General features: G+C 71.3%; 4 protein-coding genes across 6 annotated transcripts; 3 read left to right on the plus strand and 1 right to left on the minus strand.

The window, feature by feature from the left end:
• Nucleotides 1-77: 77 nt before the first annotated feature.
• Nucleotides 78-1,360, plus strand: UFC1 (ubiquitin-fold modifier conjugating enzyme 1). Its single transcript, XM_065043181.1, has 6 exons — nucleotides 78-297; nucleotides 459-526; nucleotides 658-721; nucleotides 800-876; nucleotides 952-1,042; nucleotides 1,165-1,360. Exons 1-6 carry the CDS (start codon nucleotides 175-177, stop codon nucleotides 1,234-1,236), a joined length of 495 nt encoding a protein of 164 aa, XP_064899253.1. The 5' UTR covers nucleotides 78-174; the 3' UTR covers nucleotides 1,237-1,360.
• A 205-nt stretch (nucleotides 1,361-1,565) lies between these two features.
• USP21 (ubiquitin specific peptidase 21) lies at nucleotides 1,566-7,410 on the plus strand. 3 transcript variants are annotated; one of them, XM_065043016.1, is made up of 14 exons: nucleotides 1,569-1,697; nucleotides 2,627-2,699; nucleotides 2,773-3,571; nucleotides 4,385-4,444; nucleotides 4,622-4,745; nucleotides 4,822-4,933; nucleotides 5,038-5,175; nucleotides 6,089-6,153; nucleotides 6,242-6,345; nucleotides 6,421-6,507; nucleotides 6,585-6,663; nucleotides 6,771-6,878; nucleotides 6,968-7,082; nucleotides 7,167-7,408. In XM_065043016.1, the coding sequence occupies exons 3-14, from the start codon at nucleotides 2,798-2,800 to the stop codon at nucleotides 7,255-7,257; spliced, it is 1,857 nt and encodes a 618-aa protein (XP_064899088.1). In that variant the 5' UTR covers nucleotides 1,569-1,697; nucleotides 2,627-2,699; nucleotides 2,773-2,797; the 3' UTR covers nucleotides 7,258-7,408. The 3 variants fall into 3 exon arrangements, with proteins under 3 accessions (XP_064899089.1, XP_064899088.1, XP_064899087.1); XM_065043015.1 differs by having other exon boundaries at nucleotides 1,572-1,697; nucleotides 2,773-3,580; XM_065043017.1 differs by lacking the exon at nucleotides 6,421-6,507 and having other exon boundaries at nucleotides 1,566-1,697; nucleotides 2,773-3,580; nucleotides 7,167-7,410.
• A 362-nt stretch (nucleotides 7,411-7,772) lies between these two features.
• On the plus strand, nucleotides 7,773-10,506 carry PPOX (protoporphyrinogen oxidase). Its single transcript, XM_065043062.1, is given in 13 exon segments — nucleotides 7,773-7,935; nucleotides 8,014-8,043; nucleotides 8,045-8,149; nucleotides 8,453-8,568; nucleotides 8,659-8,791; nucleotides 8,886-9,030; nucleotides 9,107-9,294; nucleotides 9,373-9,433; nucleotides 9,509-9,627; nucleotides 9,703-9,816; nucleotides 9,892-10,041; nucleotides 10,111-10,153; nucleotides 10,244-10,506. Coding segments are annotated over 13 exon segments (1,428 nt in total). The 5' UTR covers nucleotides 7,773-7,848; the 3' UTR covers nucleotides 10,381-10,506.
• On the minus strand, nucleotides 10,419-13,353 carry B4GALT3 (beta-1,4-galactosyltransferase 3). Its single transcript, XM_065043073.1, has 6 exons — nucleotides 12,926-13,353; nucleotides 11,905-12,140; nucleotides 11,644-11,834; nucleotides 11,447-11,569; nucleotides 11,242-11,346; nucleotides 10,419-11,161 (listed from the first exon to the last, which is right to left on the minus strand). Exons 1-6 carry the CDS (start codon nucleotides 13,179-13,181, stop codon nucleotides 10,711-10,713), a joined length of 1,362 nt encoding a protein of 453 aa, XP_064899145.1. The 5' UTR covers nucleotides 13,182-13,353; the 3' UTR covers nucleotides 10,419-10,710.
• Between the last annotated feature and the right edge of the window lie 231 nt (nucleotides 13,354-13,584).

Raw genomic sequence — 13,584 nt, forward strand, 5'->3', positions numbered from 1 at the left:
GGCGTGGAAACGGCGTCGCGCCCGCCACGTGCCCCTAGTAAAGATGGCTCACTAACACCCCCCCCCCCCCCCCACCCCGTCTATTACGCCCCTAAGCAAGATGGCGGCGGAAGGCTCGGTGCCTCTCTCAGCGTCACTTCCGCCCCCAGCCAAAATGGGCGGCTTCCGGTGACCATGGCTGACGAGGCGGCGCGGCGGGCGGTGGCGGAGCTGCCGCTGCTGCGAACGGCGGCGGGGCCGCGGGACCGGGAGGGCTGGGCGCCGCGGCTGAAGGAGGAGTACCGCGCCCTCATCCAGGTGCGGCCCCGCTGCTCCGGGCCCCCTGGGCTTCCCCGCTTCCCTCCCGGTTCCCCCGGTCCCTCCCGGTTCCCCCGGTCCCTCCCGGTTCCCCCGGTCCCTCCCGGTTCCCCCGGTCCGCGGACTCGGGGCGGCCCCGCTCACCCGCGCTCCCCCCGCAGTACGTGGAGAACAACAAACGTGCCGATAACGACTGGTTCCGCCTGGAGTCCAACGCCGAGGGCACCCGGTGGGTGAGCGAGGAACGGGCTTCCCCCCCACCCGCAGCCGCTCCGGTGTCGGGGGGGTCCCGGGACTGAGCGGGGCGGGGGTCCCGGGACTGAGCGGGGCGGGGGGTCGGGCCTCCCCGGTGTGTTGCAGGTGGTTCGGGAAGTGCTGGTACATCCATGAGCTGCTCAAGTACGAGTTCGGCATCGAGTTTGACGTGAGTGGGGAGGAGACGGGGGGTGCTGGGGGGACCGCGGGGCTGGGGGGGGGCGCTGACCCCCGTGTCCCCCTCCAGATTCCGGTGACCTACCCCGCCACCGCCCCGGAGATCGCCATCCCCGAGCTGGATGGGAAGACGGCCAAGATGTACAGGTTGTGAGGGGGGTCCTGGGGTTGTTCCCGCCCCTGGGGGGGCATTGGGGGCTGACAGTTCCCCCGTCCCCGCAGGGGGGGCAAGATCTGCCTAAGCGACCACTTCAAGCCCCTCTGGGCCAGGAATGTCCCCAAATTCGGCTTGGCCCATCTGATGGCGCTGGGGGTGAGTCCAAGGTGTCACCCGTGGCCGGGGGGTGGTGTCTGCGGGGGGTGTCACCCGCGGGGGGTGGGGTTGTCACCCGAGGGGGTTGTCCCCATGGGGCCACTCACCCTCTGTCCCCACAGCTGGGCCCCTGGCTGGCTGTGGAAATCCCGGACCTGGTCGCCAAAGGCATCATCCAGCACAAAGAGAAGTGAGCGCACGGGGAGGAGGTTTGGGGGTACTGCCCCCCGAGGGGTGCTGTCCCCCCTGGCCTCCCCATCTACTCCCGCCTCCCCCCTCGCTTTGCTGCTGCTGCCCAATAAACTGTTCAGCCCTGGATTTGCCCTTGCTTGCTGCTCTGGGGGGGCCCGTCCACCCCTCCACGGCCTCAGTGGTTCCGCCGCCCCGCGCGACCCCGCAGTGCCACAGAATTCGGGGACGCTGTCGCTTTAAGAAGAACGGGCGCGGCGGCCCCTTTAAGAACGATGAAAGGGGAGGGGACGGGGACGCCGCTCGGTCTCCATGGCGACGCGGAAGCGTCAGGCGAGGGGGCGTGGTCCCGGATCGGCGCAGGCGCAATGCGGCGCGTGAGGCCGGCGGGGGCGGGGCGGCGGGCGGGAGGAGCAAAGATGGCGGCGGGCGCTGCGGGAGTTGTTGCCATGGCGGCCCGCGGCAGGTACCGGCGGGCGGCGGCCCGCGGGGGCGGGGGGCACCGGCGGCACCGGGAGGGGGCAGCGGGCGGCGGGGGGGGCTCTGCCGGGCCGGGCAGTGAGGCCGAGGGGGCAGCGGTGTCCCGCGGTACCGCAGGGGGTGGGACGCGGCGGGGGGACCGGGCCCCGGAGGGGCCGGGGGGTGATGCCCGCGGCGGGGACGGGCCATGCCCGGGGTGACCGGAGCAGGGGACAGCGGTGGGGCACAGGGGGGCAGGGCCCGGATCCCGGGGCCGGCGGCTGTTGCCACCGGTGTGACCGGCCCCGCGGGGCCCTTCGCTCTGGACGTGCTGCAGCGGGGATCCCGGCCGCCCGTCCTCCCTGCCCGCCGGACCGAGCTGGCAGCGGGACCGAGCTCCCCGGGGCAGCCGTTCCTGCTGAGCACCGGCAGCATCTATGCGGGGCCCGCAGCCCCGGTACTGGCTGCAGGAACCCACTCCCGGTGCTGCTGGTGCCCCCAGAACTCACCCACTGGCTTGGGGCCGTGGCTTAATGCCAGGGGGCTATAGGGTCTCACCAGGGACTGTGGGGTCTCACCAGGGCCGTGGGGTCTCACTGGGGCCATAGGGTCTCACCAGGGACTGTGGGGTCTCACCAGGGCCGTAGGGTCTCACTGGGGTCATGGGGTCTCACCAGGGGCCGTGGGGTCTCACTGGGGTCATGGGGTCTCACCAGGGGCCGTGGGGTCTCACTGGGGCCATGGGGTCTCACCAGGGGCCATAGGGTCTCACTGGGGCCATGGGGTCTCACCAGGACCAGGAGCCATAGGGTCTCACCAGGGGCTGTAGGGTCTCACTGGGGCCATGGGGTCTCACCGAGGCTGTGGGGTCTCACCAGGGCCACGCTGCCCCCCGGCCCCATCCGGTGACCCGGCGCATCTCTCCTTGTGCCGCAGGGCCCCCGCGGACGGGACGTTCCGGCCGGCCGCTCGCCGCGGGGCGCTGTGAGCGGTGCCAGCGGCGAGAGAGGTGGGTTTTCACCCCGGTGCCCCCGCGTGCCAACCCAGCGCCACCATCTTCAGCCGGGTCCCTCTCCCCGCAGGGCGTCCCCCTCGGCCGTCCCCACCATGCCGCAAGCCTCGGAGCACCGCGTCGGCCGCACCAGGGACCACGCCGTCGTCACCTCGCAGCCCAAGGCGGCCGCCAAGCTGCCCAGCGGGCACCGGGCGCTGAGCCAGGAGCGCCATGCCGCAGCCCTGGCCTCCGCCGCCGCCAACGGCCTCTCCCCGGCGCCCAAGCTTCGCCTGCTGCCGCCGCGCCCCGGCGCACTGGATGACCGCGGCAAGAAGCTGGAGCTGGACCGCGGCCGGGCGTCCAAGCGGGGGGAGGCTCTGCGCAGCTCGGCGTGCCGGCGCGGGCCCGTGAAGGCGGACCACGCGGTGCGGGTGCCCGGCTCTCCGCAGGCGGCCGCGGTGCCGGGCGGCGCCTCCTTCTCGCTGCCCGTCGGGGCCTCGCTGGCCGGGCGCGAGGCCGAGCGCCGGCGGAGCAACCTGGCCCGCTCCAAATCCATCAGCATCGGGGACCTGAGCCAGGGCGGTGGTGGCGGTGGTGGCGGCCGCGCCGAGGACGTGGCGGCGGTGCTGAGCCGGCTGGTGCTGAGGGACTGCGGCCACCAGCTGAGCTCCGGCTCGCTGGCGCTCAGGAGAAGCTCCTCGCTCCGCAGGGTCAACATCTCACCGGGGCTGGACGGGAAGCCCGCGACCCCGCTGCTCTCCATCCGGCCCGAGGGCTGCCTGCGGACTCGTGCCCCCAACCCCCCGTACGCCCACAGCCCCGACGGCCCCGCGCCCACCAGCCCCCCCCTGGGCAGAGCCCCGGCGCCCGGCAGGACCGAGGAGAAGGTGGCAGCTGTAAGAGCCTCGGGATTTGTCCCCAGCGGCAGCTTTGCTTGCGTCGGGTGACACCAGGGGTGCCGGTCTCACCTCTCCCCGTTTCGTTCCCTGCTTGTAGAAGGGTCGAGTCCCCTCAGCTCCGGGGGTGCTGGGGGTCGGCTGGCACTGCGCCCTGTCCGCATCGTCCCTGTGGGCTCTGTCATCCGCTCGACCTGGTCCATGTGTGGGATTAGATGCCCTGAAACCCCGCGTCGGGCCCATGGGGGGACAGGGACGCGGCTCGGCCCCCCATGGCACGTCCCCCACCAGCGGCACAGGGCTCCCTGAGCCCCCCGCTCCGCTCTCCAGCGCAGCGGGTGCATTCGCCTCCGCGTCCCGTTCCCCGTGCGCCCGCTGTCCCCGCGGTGGCTCTCCCGCTAATTAATCCCCCCGAGATGAGCCTCCAGCCAGGCCCAGAATAGCCAGGGGAAATCGGATCAGCTAATGAGCTGTGGCAGAGGGGCCCGGCGAAGCCGGTGCCGCAGTCGCGTCCTGGCGCCCCGGGCGGTGCCGGAGCCGGTCCCGCAGCCATGCCGGGGCTGGTGGAGCTGCCGCGCCGGCTGCACCGCACGCTGCTCACCCGGCGGGAGCTGCAGGGCCGCGGTGCCGACATCTCCGAGTCGGTGGTACACACGGCGGTCATGGGGCTGCTGCTCGTCAGCGGCGAGGTGACGCCTGCGCCGCCGCGTCCAGCTGTCTGTCCGTCCGTGGGGACCACGGGGTGGCCGGGGGGGTTTGCTGCATGGGGACGGGTCTCACTCCTGTCCCTCTGTGTCCCCGCAGACCCACCACACGCTGCTGCTGGGCTCGGGCCACGTCGGCCTCAGGAACCTGGGTAACACGGTAAGCACCCGCGGCCCCGTGTCCCCTCTGTCCTGGGTGTGCAGGGACCCCTGCGCTCACAGCAGCCAGGACCGCTGCATCCCTAGAGACCCCGCAGCCCTTTGGGGGTACAGTAGCACGAGGGGACAGTGGGGGACACCGGGCCCGGGCGTCACCATGTCCCCGCGCTCCCCGCAGTGCTTCATGAACGCCGTGCTGCAGTGCCTGAGCAGCACCAAACCGCTGCGGGACTATTGCCTGCGCCGCGACTTCCAGCTGGAGCAGCCGCCCGGCCCCCGCGCCCCCCAGGAGCTCACCGAAGGTGGGACGGGGCCCCCCCGCTGCTAATCTCTTATGTAACACCCCCCCCGGCACTGACACCTGCCACCTCCCCGCAGCCTTCGCCGATGTCATCGCCGCCCTCTGGCACCCCGAGTCCTCCGAGGCCGTCAACCCCGGGCGCTTCAAGGCTGTCTTTCAGAAATACGTCCCCTCCTTCACCGGGTACAGGTGAGGCTGCACCTTCCCCCCGCCCTCGGGTACCCCTGGGAGCCCCCACATCCCGGAGGGGGGACCCGTGGGGCGGTGGGCGCGATGGGTCCCTCCCGCCGCAGCCAGCAGGACGCGCAGGAGTTCCTCAAGTTCTTCATGGACCGGCTGCACGTGGAGATCAACCGCAAGGGCCGCCGGACACCCAGCATCCTCGCGGACGCCCGGCGGACCCCGGCGCTGGAGGAGCCCGAGACACTGAGGTGAGGGAGGGGGGTCCCGCCTTGGGGACACGGCCCTGGGGAGGGGACACATCCCTGGCCAGGGGGACACAGCCCTGGCCATGGGGACACATCCCTGGCCATGGGGACACAGCCATGGCTATGGGGACATGGCCCTGGCTATGGGGACACAGCCGTGGGGAGGGGACACATCCCCAGCTGTGGGGACGGGACACGGCCCCAGCCATGGGGACAGAATCCCGCCCATGGGGACACAACCCTGGTGAGGGGACACAACCCCGGCCATGGGGACGGAACCCCGGCCATGGGGACAGAACCCCGGCCATGGGGACGGGACCTGGCCCCAGCCATAGGGACACAGCCTTGGCCATGGGGATACAGCTCCAGTCATGGGGACAGAATCCCAGCCATAGGGACACATCCCCAGCCATGGGGACACAGCCGTGGGGAGGGGACACATCCCCAGCTCTGGGGATGGGACACGGCCCCAGCCATGGGGACAGAATCCCACCCATGGGGACAGAATCCTGGCTATGGGGACACAGCCCTGGTGAGGGGACACAGCCCTGGCCACGGGGATACAGCTCCAGCCATGGGGCCAGAATCCCAGCCATGGGGACACAGCCCCAGCCATGGGGACGGGACATGGCCCCAGCCATAGGGACACAGCCCTGGCCATGGGGACAGAATCTCAGCCATGGGGACACAGCCCTGACCATGGGGACACATCCCCAGCCATGGGGACACAGCCGTGGGGAGGGGACACATCCCCAGCCATGGGGATACATCCTTGGCCATGGGGACACTGCCCTAGTCATGGGGACACATCCCCGGCTATGGGGACACATCCCTGGCCATTGGGACACTGCCCCAATCATGGGGCCACATGCCTGGCCATGGGGACACATCCTAACCCACCGTCCTCCCTCCGCAGTGACGACGAACGCGCCAACCAGATGTGGAAGCGATACCTGGAGAGGGAGGACAGCAAGATCGTGGGTGAGCGCTGGTGGGTGGGGTGACCCCTCCAGACCCCCCAAACCCCCTGGGGTGCCTCCCACGGCCTCACACCCCCCTCACCCCCCAGATCTCTTTGTGGGGCAGCTGAAGAGCTGCCTGAAGTGCCAGGCGTGCGGCTACCGCTCCACCACCTTCGAGGTGTTCTGCGACCTCTCCCTGCCCATCCCAAAGGTAGGAATGTGGCACAGCCCCCCCAGTCCCGCCTTGTCCCCCTTGTCCCCCCCACCTGACCCTGTCCCCCTGCAGAAAAGCTTTGCCGGGGGGAAGGTCTCGCTCCACGACTGCTTCAGCCTCTTCACCAAGGAGGAGGAGCTGGACTCCGAGAACGCTCCAGTGAGCACCCAGGCCCCGTATCCCCCCACCCAGGACCCCCCCCCAACCCTCTCTCACTGTCCCCGTGTCACCGGCAGGTCTGTGACAAGTGCCGGCAGCGGACGCGGAGCACGAAGAAGCTGACGATCCAGCGCTTCCCCCGCATCCTGGTGCTCCGTATCCTTTGGGGATGGTGGTGCAGGGGAGACCCTCGCGGTGGGGGGGTCCTGGGAGGGGGTGTCCCCCCCCGCAGCCTCTTGGGGTGTCCCTTAATGCTGCCCCAGACCTGAACCGGTTCTCCACCACCCGCTACTCCATCAAGAAGTGCTCGGTCTTTGTGGACTTCCCCCTGCAGCAGCTCAACCTGCGCGAGTTCGCCAGCGAGAAGGCGGGTGAGGCACCAGGGGGACACACTGTGGGGGGGGACACACTGTGGGGGGGGGACACAATGGGGACACCAACCCCTCTTCCCCGCCCCCAGGCAGCCCCGTCTACAGCCTCTACGCGCTGTGCAACCACTCGGGCAGCGTGCACTACGGACACTACACCGCGTTCTGCCGGGACCAGGCCGGCTGGCGCGTCTACAACGACTCCCGGTAGGTGCCCCCCGACACCCCCCAGACCCGCCCCGGCCCCGCGCCCCCCCCGGTGGGGCAGCCAGGCTGAGGGTGCTGCCGCAGCGTCTCGCCCATCAGCGAGAACCAGGTGCCGTCCAGCGAGGGCTACGTCCTGTTCTACGAGCTGGAGGAGCCCCCGGGCCGGCGGCCATGAGCCCCCCGAGCCCCCCGCCGCGGGGCTGCTCCACCCCCCGAGCAGCGGCCTCGCACCCCCCGGGGCCGGGCAGGGACACAGGGCGGGGGCCGCAGCCCGCGCAGCCCCGGGCGGGGCTTTTGTGAATAAATTTACTAAAAAAAACCCGAAAAGCGCAAATTTGGAGGCGGGAAGGGCTGGGAAACCGCGCCGGAGGGGCGGGGCTGCAGGGGAAGGGGCGTGGTTATGGGAAAATGGGCGGAGCTGCAGATAAAGGGGTGTGGCTATGGAAAAGGGGCGGGATCGAAGGCTGGGTATGTAGTGAGGGGCGTGGGTAGTGGCAGAAGGGGCGTGGCCTGATTCAGGATTGGAGGTTTTGGAGCTGAGGGGCGCGGCCATGCTAAGGGGCGTGGCTGGTCGTAGGCCACAGGGGGCGGTGCCTCGTAGCGTGCCGGTGGGCGGCCCCCGCGCCTGTCCGTCAGGAGATAACGTCGTACCATTGGCCTGCCGCGCCCATAGTCACGCCCCCTCCCCTGTCAGTCACGGAGGGGGCGGGGCCGGGGGTGTCCCGGCGTGTTCGTGGGCCGGTGCCGCCGGTCCCTCCGCTCCCCGATGCCGCCGACCGTGGCCGTGGTGGGGGGCGGCATCAGCGGCCTGGCCGCCTGCTACCACTTGGCCCGCGGCCCCAACCCGCCCAAGGTGAGCGCGGGAAGTGTCCGGGAGTTGGGGGGGACACCGGGACCCCCGGAGTCCCCGCGGTGACCGCGCTGTCCCCAGGTGTTGCTGCTGGAGGCCAGTGCCCGCCTGGGGGGGGTGGCTGCAGAGCACCCGCACCCCCGACGGGGCCGTGTTCGAGCACGGGCCCCGGGGCATCCGGCCCGGGGGGGCGGTGGGAGCCGACACGCTGCACATGGTAGGGGGGACCCGAGGGGGCTGATCGGGGTTCCTGGGGCTTGGGGGGTCCCTGGGTGGGCGCAGGGATCCGCGGACTCCCTGGGTGGGTGCTGGGGTCTGGGGGGTCCCTGGGGCTTGGTTTGGGGTGCCAGAGTGGTCCTGGAGGCTGGAGGGTCTGTGGGTGGGATTGGGGGGTCCCTGGGTAGGTCCTGGGGTCTGGGGGGTCCCTGTGTGGGTCCTGGGGTCCACGGGGTCCCTGGGTGGGTGCCGGGGTCCGGCGGAGGCTGCCCTGGGGCAGGTCCTGTGTCCCATGTCCCCGCAGGTCTCTGAGCTCGGTCTGGAGGGTGACATCCTGCCTGTCCCTGGGGACCACCCGGCCTCCCGGAACCGCTTCCTCTATGTTGGCGGGGCCCTTCACAAGCTGCCCTCGGGACTGGGGTACGGACAACACCCGGTACCACGGGCCACCCTCCCCTGAGCCCTCGCTGTCCCCAGGGCCACCCTCCCCTGTCCCCTCGCTGTCCCCAGGGCGCTGCTGCGGCCGGTGCCGCCGTTCTCGCGGGCGCTGCTGTGGAGCGGGGTGCGGGACCTGCTGGCGCCGGCGGGGACGGCGCCCGACGAGACCGTTCACGCCTTCGCTCAGCGCCGCTTCGGCCGGGAGGTGAGCGCCTGCGCCGGGCGATAGCGCCGGGGCCTTATCGGGGCTCCGCAAGCGCCAGGCGGGGACCGGCCTCACCACCCCCGCGTCCCCGCAGGTGGCCGATGTGGCGGTGGACAGCCTGTGCCGGGGGGTGTTCGCCGGGGACTGCCGGGCGCTGAGCGTGCGCTCCTGCTTCCCCGCGCTCTTCAAGGCCGAGCGGCGCCGGCGATCGGTGCTGCTGGGGCTGGCGCTGGGCTCCGGTGAGCGCCGGGGTTGCGGGGGACGCGTGGGGGGACACCCCGGCGCACGAGGGGACACCGGCGTCGTCACCCACAGGGAAGGAGCGCGGGGCCGAGTCGCGGCTGAGCCGGCGGGCGCGGGCCGAGCGCTGGAGCCAGTGGTCGCTGCGGGGGGGGATTCAGAGCCTGCCCGAGGCGCTGGCCGCCTTCTTGCGCCCACGCGGCGTCGAGCTGCGCTGCCACGCACCCCTGCGCCGATTGCGCCACCACGGCGGCCGCTGGCAGGTATGGCCCCGGGGGTCCCCTTCCCAGTGTCCCCAGTGTCCCCTTCCCGGTGCTCCCCACCGCTCTGCTTCCCCCCAGCTCACCCTGGATGATGGCACCGTGACAGCCGACCACGTCATCAGCGCCATCCCAGCCGCAGGTACGGACCCCCCTGGACACCAGGGTTTCCCCAATGTGGGGAGGGGGAACCCCACAATGTCCCCTCTCCCCCCAGCTCTGGCTGAAGTGCTGCCGGCCGAGGCCGAGCCGCTGGCACGGGAGCTGCGCCACATCCCGGCCGTGTCGGTGGCCGTGGTGAACCTGCAGTACGAGGGCGTCACGTTGCCCATCACGGTGAGAGCGGCACCCTGGGGTGTCCCCAGCGCCCGGGGGTGTCCCCACCGCACTCACACTGCTGCTCCCACCCAGGGCTTCGGGCACTTGGTCCCCTCCTCTGAGGATACATCCGTCCTCGGCATCGTCTACGACTCGGTGGCCTTTCCCCAGCACGACGGCGCGGGGGCCACCTCGGTGCGGCTGACGGTGAGCGGCCGGGACGGCGGGGGGGGCACGGTGACAATGGGGACGCCGCGTGGGGATCTCACGCTGCCCGTGCAGGTGATGCTGGGAGGCGCCTGGTTCGGGCAGAGCTTCGGGGACCCGGCGGCGGCGGCTCCGGCGCTGCTGCTGCGGCGGGCGCAGGAGGCCGTGCGGGAGCAGCTGGGGCTGGAGCCGATGCCCACACGCTGCATCGTGCGTGTGCACCAGGTGGGTGACACTGAGGGGACACGGGGGGGACAGCGGGGATCCCACAGGCTCACTGTCTGCTCCCCCCAGGCCTGCATCCCCCAGTACACACTGGGACACTGGCAGCGCACAGGTAAGGGGGGGACAGGGCACGGGGGCCGTGTCCCCAGTGTGGGGGTCCCCCGGCCTGGCGGACGCCCCACGCGCGTCCCCGTCCCTGCAGAGCGGATCGGCCGGTTCCTGGCGGAGCAACAACTGCCCCTGAGCCTGGTCGGAGCCTCCTACGCCGGCGTCTCGGTCAACGACTGCATCGCCAGCGCCAAAGCAGCCGTGGGGCGGCTGTTGGGGCAGCCACACTGAGCCCCCACGGCGCCCCCAGCACCAGGCGCCCCCGCGGCTGTAGGACAAAGTGTTTTTTTAATTGAAAAACCCTTATAAAGGTCCAGGGAGCAGCTCATAAATAGAATAAATAACCGTGTGCCGGCAGCGCAGCCTGGACCCACCATCCAGCACCGCAGCCCCGGGCGAGGCCGCGGCTGAGCCGGCGCCACCCCCAGCACCCGGCGCTGGCCCCGTGACCAGCAGCTCCCCAGTAGCTCCCCCCGGTCTCTCCAGCAAGGCCACAACCCCCCCGTACACAACGGGGTCCCTTCCCCGTCACGGCAGCAGAGTCCATGGGGACCGTGGTGGCTAACGGGTGCCGTGCGGCAAGCTCTGGTTGTCCCCACGGGTGGGCAGGGTCCCCGGGTGGCCATCGCCCTCCCCGGCAGCCTCAGGGATGCGCTGGGTGATCCCCGGTGCCGCGGGGGAGCCGGCGCCGCCGTGGGTGCCGTTCCCCGCCGGCGGCTGCTGCGCGGTGGCCGGGGGCAGGCGGGGGGACAGGGACAGAGCCAGCCCCCGGTCCCCCCAGCCCGCGGCGGCGTCGCGGGGCGGCTTGCGCAGCATCTCCTCGCGGAAGGGGCTGTTGGCGCCGCGGTACCTCTGGCCCTCGCGGGCGCGGCGGCCGGCGCGCGGGTCGGTGCCGATGTCCACCGTCAGGTTGGTGTAGAGCGGGCGCAGCTGCTTGGCGAGCAGCGTGTAGGTGAGCGAGTTCATCCCGTCCTGCGTCCACATGCGCTGCGTGCGGATCAGCAGGTCGAACCTGGCAGGGGGGACAAAGCAACGAGGGGGTGTCACCGCCGTGTCACCGCTGAGCCCCCCGCCCAGCGCGAGCCCGCCGACCTGTGGGGATTCTCCTCGTTGCCTTTGTCGCTCTTGTGCTTCACCATCTTGTAGTGGCCGATGGAGATGGGCGGGCGGGCGATCTTCATGCCGGCCAAGCGTACCCTGCGACGAGCCCGCGTCACCCGAGGCGCAGGGGACAGTGGTGCCGCCCCGGGGGGACACAAACCGGGACGGTGACACGCAGGTCCCCGCCGTTTCCTACCTGGTGGCGATGTCGTCGTCCTCACCGCCCCAGCCCCAGTATTCATTGGGGAACCCGTTGATCTTCATGTACTGGTCGGGGGTGAGGGCTGAGACCCCCCCGAAGTACTGGGGGTACGGGAGGCTGTAAAAAAGGGGGGACGCTGAGCCAGGGCCGGTCCGCTCGCCCCCAACTCGCCCCACGCCACAGTTCCTCACCTGTACCCGAATTTATTCATGGCGATGGAGACGTGTTTGGGGTTCCATGGGTCGCACACGTAGAGGTTGTGGTCGTTCTCGGGGATGAGGTCGACGTCGTGCAGGAACAGACAGTCCCACTCCTCATCCTTCAGCGCCTCCTTCACCCCCACGTTCAGCAGCTTCGCCCGGTTGAACGTGGAGTTACCGGCCTGCGGCGAGAGGCGGGTGAAGCGGCGGCCCCGGTAAAGTAAACCCCCCCACAAAACCCCCCGTTCTCACCTGGTGCACGACGTAGATGCCGTACTGGAGCTGCTGGCGCTGCAGGAAGGGGTGCAGGTAGTAGAGCAGGTGGCCCAGGTGGCTCTCGCGGTTGCGGTGGGGGACGATGACGGCCGTGCGGGACCGCGGTTCGCAGCCGGGGGGCTGGTACCGCCCGCCCTCCTGCACCGCCGGGTTCTTGGCGCGGATCTGCTCCAGCGTGGGCACCCGGCTGAAGGTCACGGTCAGCGGGCCGACTGCGTGGGGGGCAGAGGCTGGTGTGGGGGCCGGGGGTGGCAATACGTGGGGGGAGACCCCTGCCCTGAACCGCGGGAGCGCCCCAGGACCGGCACTGCCTGCGTGGTGCGGCCGGGCTGGCAGTTGTGGGGCCGGTTCTTCCCCAAGAGGAGCTGGTTCTTCCCCTAGAAGGACCGGTTCTTGCCCCAACAGGGGCCAGTTCTCCCCCTAGAGGGGCCGGTTCTCCCCCTAGAGGGGCCGGTTCTCCCCCTAGAGGGGCCGGTTCTTCCCCGGGGGGGGTCCAATTCTTCCCTAGAGGGTCCAATTCTCCCCCCGGAGGGGCCGATTCTTCCCCTAGAGGGGCCGATTCTTTCCCCGGGGGGGGTCTAATTCTTCTCCCAGAGGGGCCTGTTCTCCCCTCGGAGGGGCCGATTCTTCCCCTAGAGGTGCCGGTTCTTCCCCGGGGGGGTCCAATTCTTCCCCCAGAGGGTCCAATTCTCCCCCCGGGGGGGCCGATTATTTCCTTAGAGGGGCCCGTTCTTCCCCCGGAGGGGCCGATACTTCCCCTAGAGGGGCCCGTTCTTCCCCGGAGGGGCCGATACTTCCCCCGGAGGGGCTCGTTCTTCCCCCGGAGGGGTGGTCCCGGTCTCCAAGAGGCCGGTTCTTCCCCCGGGTGGTCTAATTCTTCCCCAAGAGAGGCCGATCCTTCCCCAGGAGGGGCCGATCCTACCCTAGAGGTCCCGGTTCTTCCCGGGGGTCCCCGTCCCTGCCGCCGCCCCCCCGCCGGTCGCTCCCCCGCACTCACCGAGGAAGGGCGAGCGCTCGGGGCAGAACGGCAGCGGCCGCGCGGGGTCGGGCGGGCCGGTCCGGGCGGGCAGCAGCCGGCTCAGGTTCGCGTACACGTCGTGGGTGCGGGAGTAGTCGAAGACGGGCCCGGCGGCGCGGCCGAAGAGCGCGGTGAGGTTGCGGAACCCGCCCAGCGAGAAATAGGCCACGAAGGCGAACTGGCAGCCGACGAGCAGCGCCAGCGAGCGGGGCCGCTCCAGCAGCCGCCGCAGCATGGCCGGATCAGCGGGGGGCGCGGGGCCGCATGGCGGGATCGGGCCCGGGGAGCGGCGGCCTCGGGTCCCCCGGAGCCGCCGGTACCTGCGGGCGGCGGAAGCGGCGGAAACGCCTCAACCCCGCCCCGCCGCCGCCGCCATCTTGGGCCGGAGAGAACGGGAGGGAGGGGCGGGGCGCGGTGACATCAGGGGGCGCGGCCGCTCTGATGTTAAAGGCGCCGGTACCGGCTCCGCCGCGGCCGTTGCTGCGGGAGGGGTCGGCGCGGGAGAGGGGTCCGCTCGGGCCCTTGGCGGAGGTTGGGCCGCGGGGGTTCTGGCTGTGGGTGGAGATGCGGGACGAGGTCCCGGGCGCCTGGAGAGGAGCGGGTGGGGGCCCCTGGTGACCGGTGGGAACCGGAGAGGG

This window comes from Columba livia, chromosome 28, assembly GCF_036013475.1.
Source record: "Columba livia isolate bColLiv1 breed racing homer chromosome 28, bColLiv1.pat.W.v2, whole genome shotgun sequence".
In the NCBI taxonomy this organism is placed as follows: Eukaryota; Metazoa; Chordata; class Aves; order Columbiformes; family Columbidae; genus Columba; species Columba livia.

Excerpts from the sequence above, each read along its gene's own strand:
- UFC1 (XM_065043181.1), top strand. The coding sequence starts at position 175 with ATGGCTGACGAGGCGGCGCGGCGGGCGGTGGCGGAGCTGCCGCTGCTG. Across the intron at positions 527-657 it reads TCCAACGCCGAGGGCACCCG|GTGGTTCGGGAAGTGCTGGT; the intron begins GTGGGTGAGCGA and ends GGTGTGTTGCAG. Across the intron at positions 877-951 it reads AAGACGGCCAAGATGTACAG|GGGGGGCAAGATCTGCCTAA; the intron begins GTTGTGAGGGGG and ends CCGTCCCCGCAG.
- USP21 (XM_065043015.1), top strand. The coding sequence starts at position 2,798 with ATGCCGCAAGCCTCGGAGCACCGCGTCGGCCGCACCAGGGACCACGCC. Across the intron at positions 6,154-6,241 it reads GGAGGACAGCAAGATCGTGG|ATCTCTTTGTGGGGCAGCTG; the intron begins GTGAGCGCTGGT and ends CTCACCCCCCAG. Across the intron at positions 6,508-6,584 it reads TGGACTCCGAGAACGCTCCA|GTCTGTGACAAGTGCCGGCA; the intron begins GTGAGCACCCAG and ends TGTCACCGGCAG.
- B4GALT3 (XM_065043073.1), bottom strand. The coding sequence starts at position 13,181 with ATGCTGCGGCGGCTGCTGGAGCGGCCCCGCTCGCTGGCGCTGCTCGTC. Across the intron at positions 11,835-11,904 it reads GCATCTACGTCGTGCACCAG|GCCGGTAACTCCACGTTCAA; the intron begins GTGAGAACGGGG and ends CTCTCGCCGCAG. Across the intron at positions 11,347-11,446 it reads GACGACGACATCGCCACCAG|GGTACGCTTGGCCGGCATGA; the intron begins GTAGGAAACGGC and ends GGCTCGTCGCAG.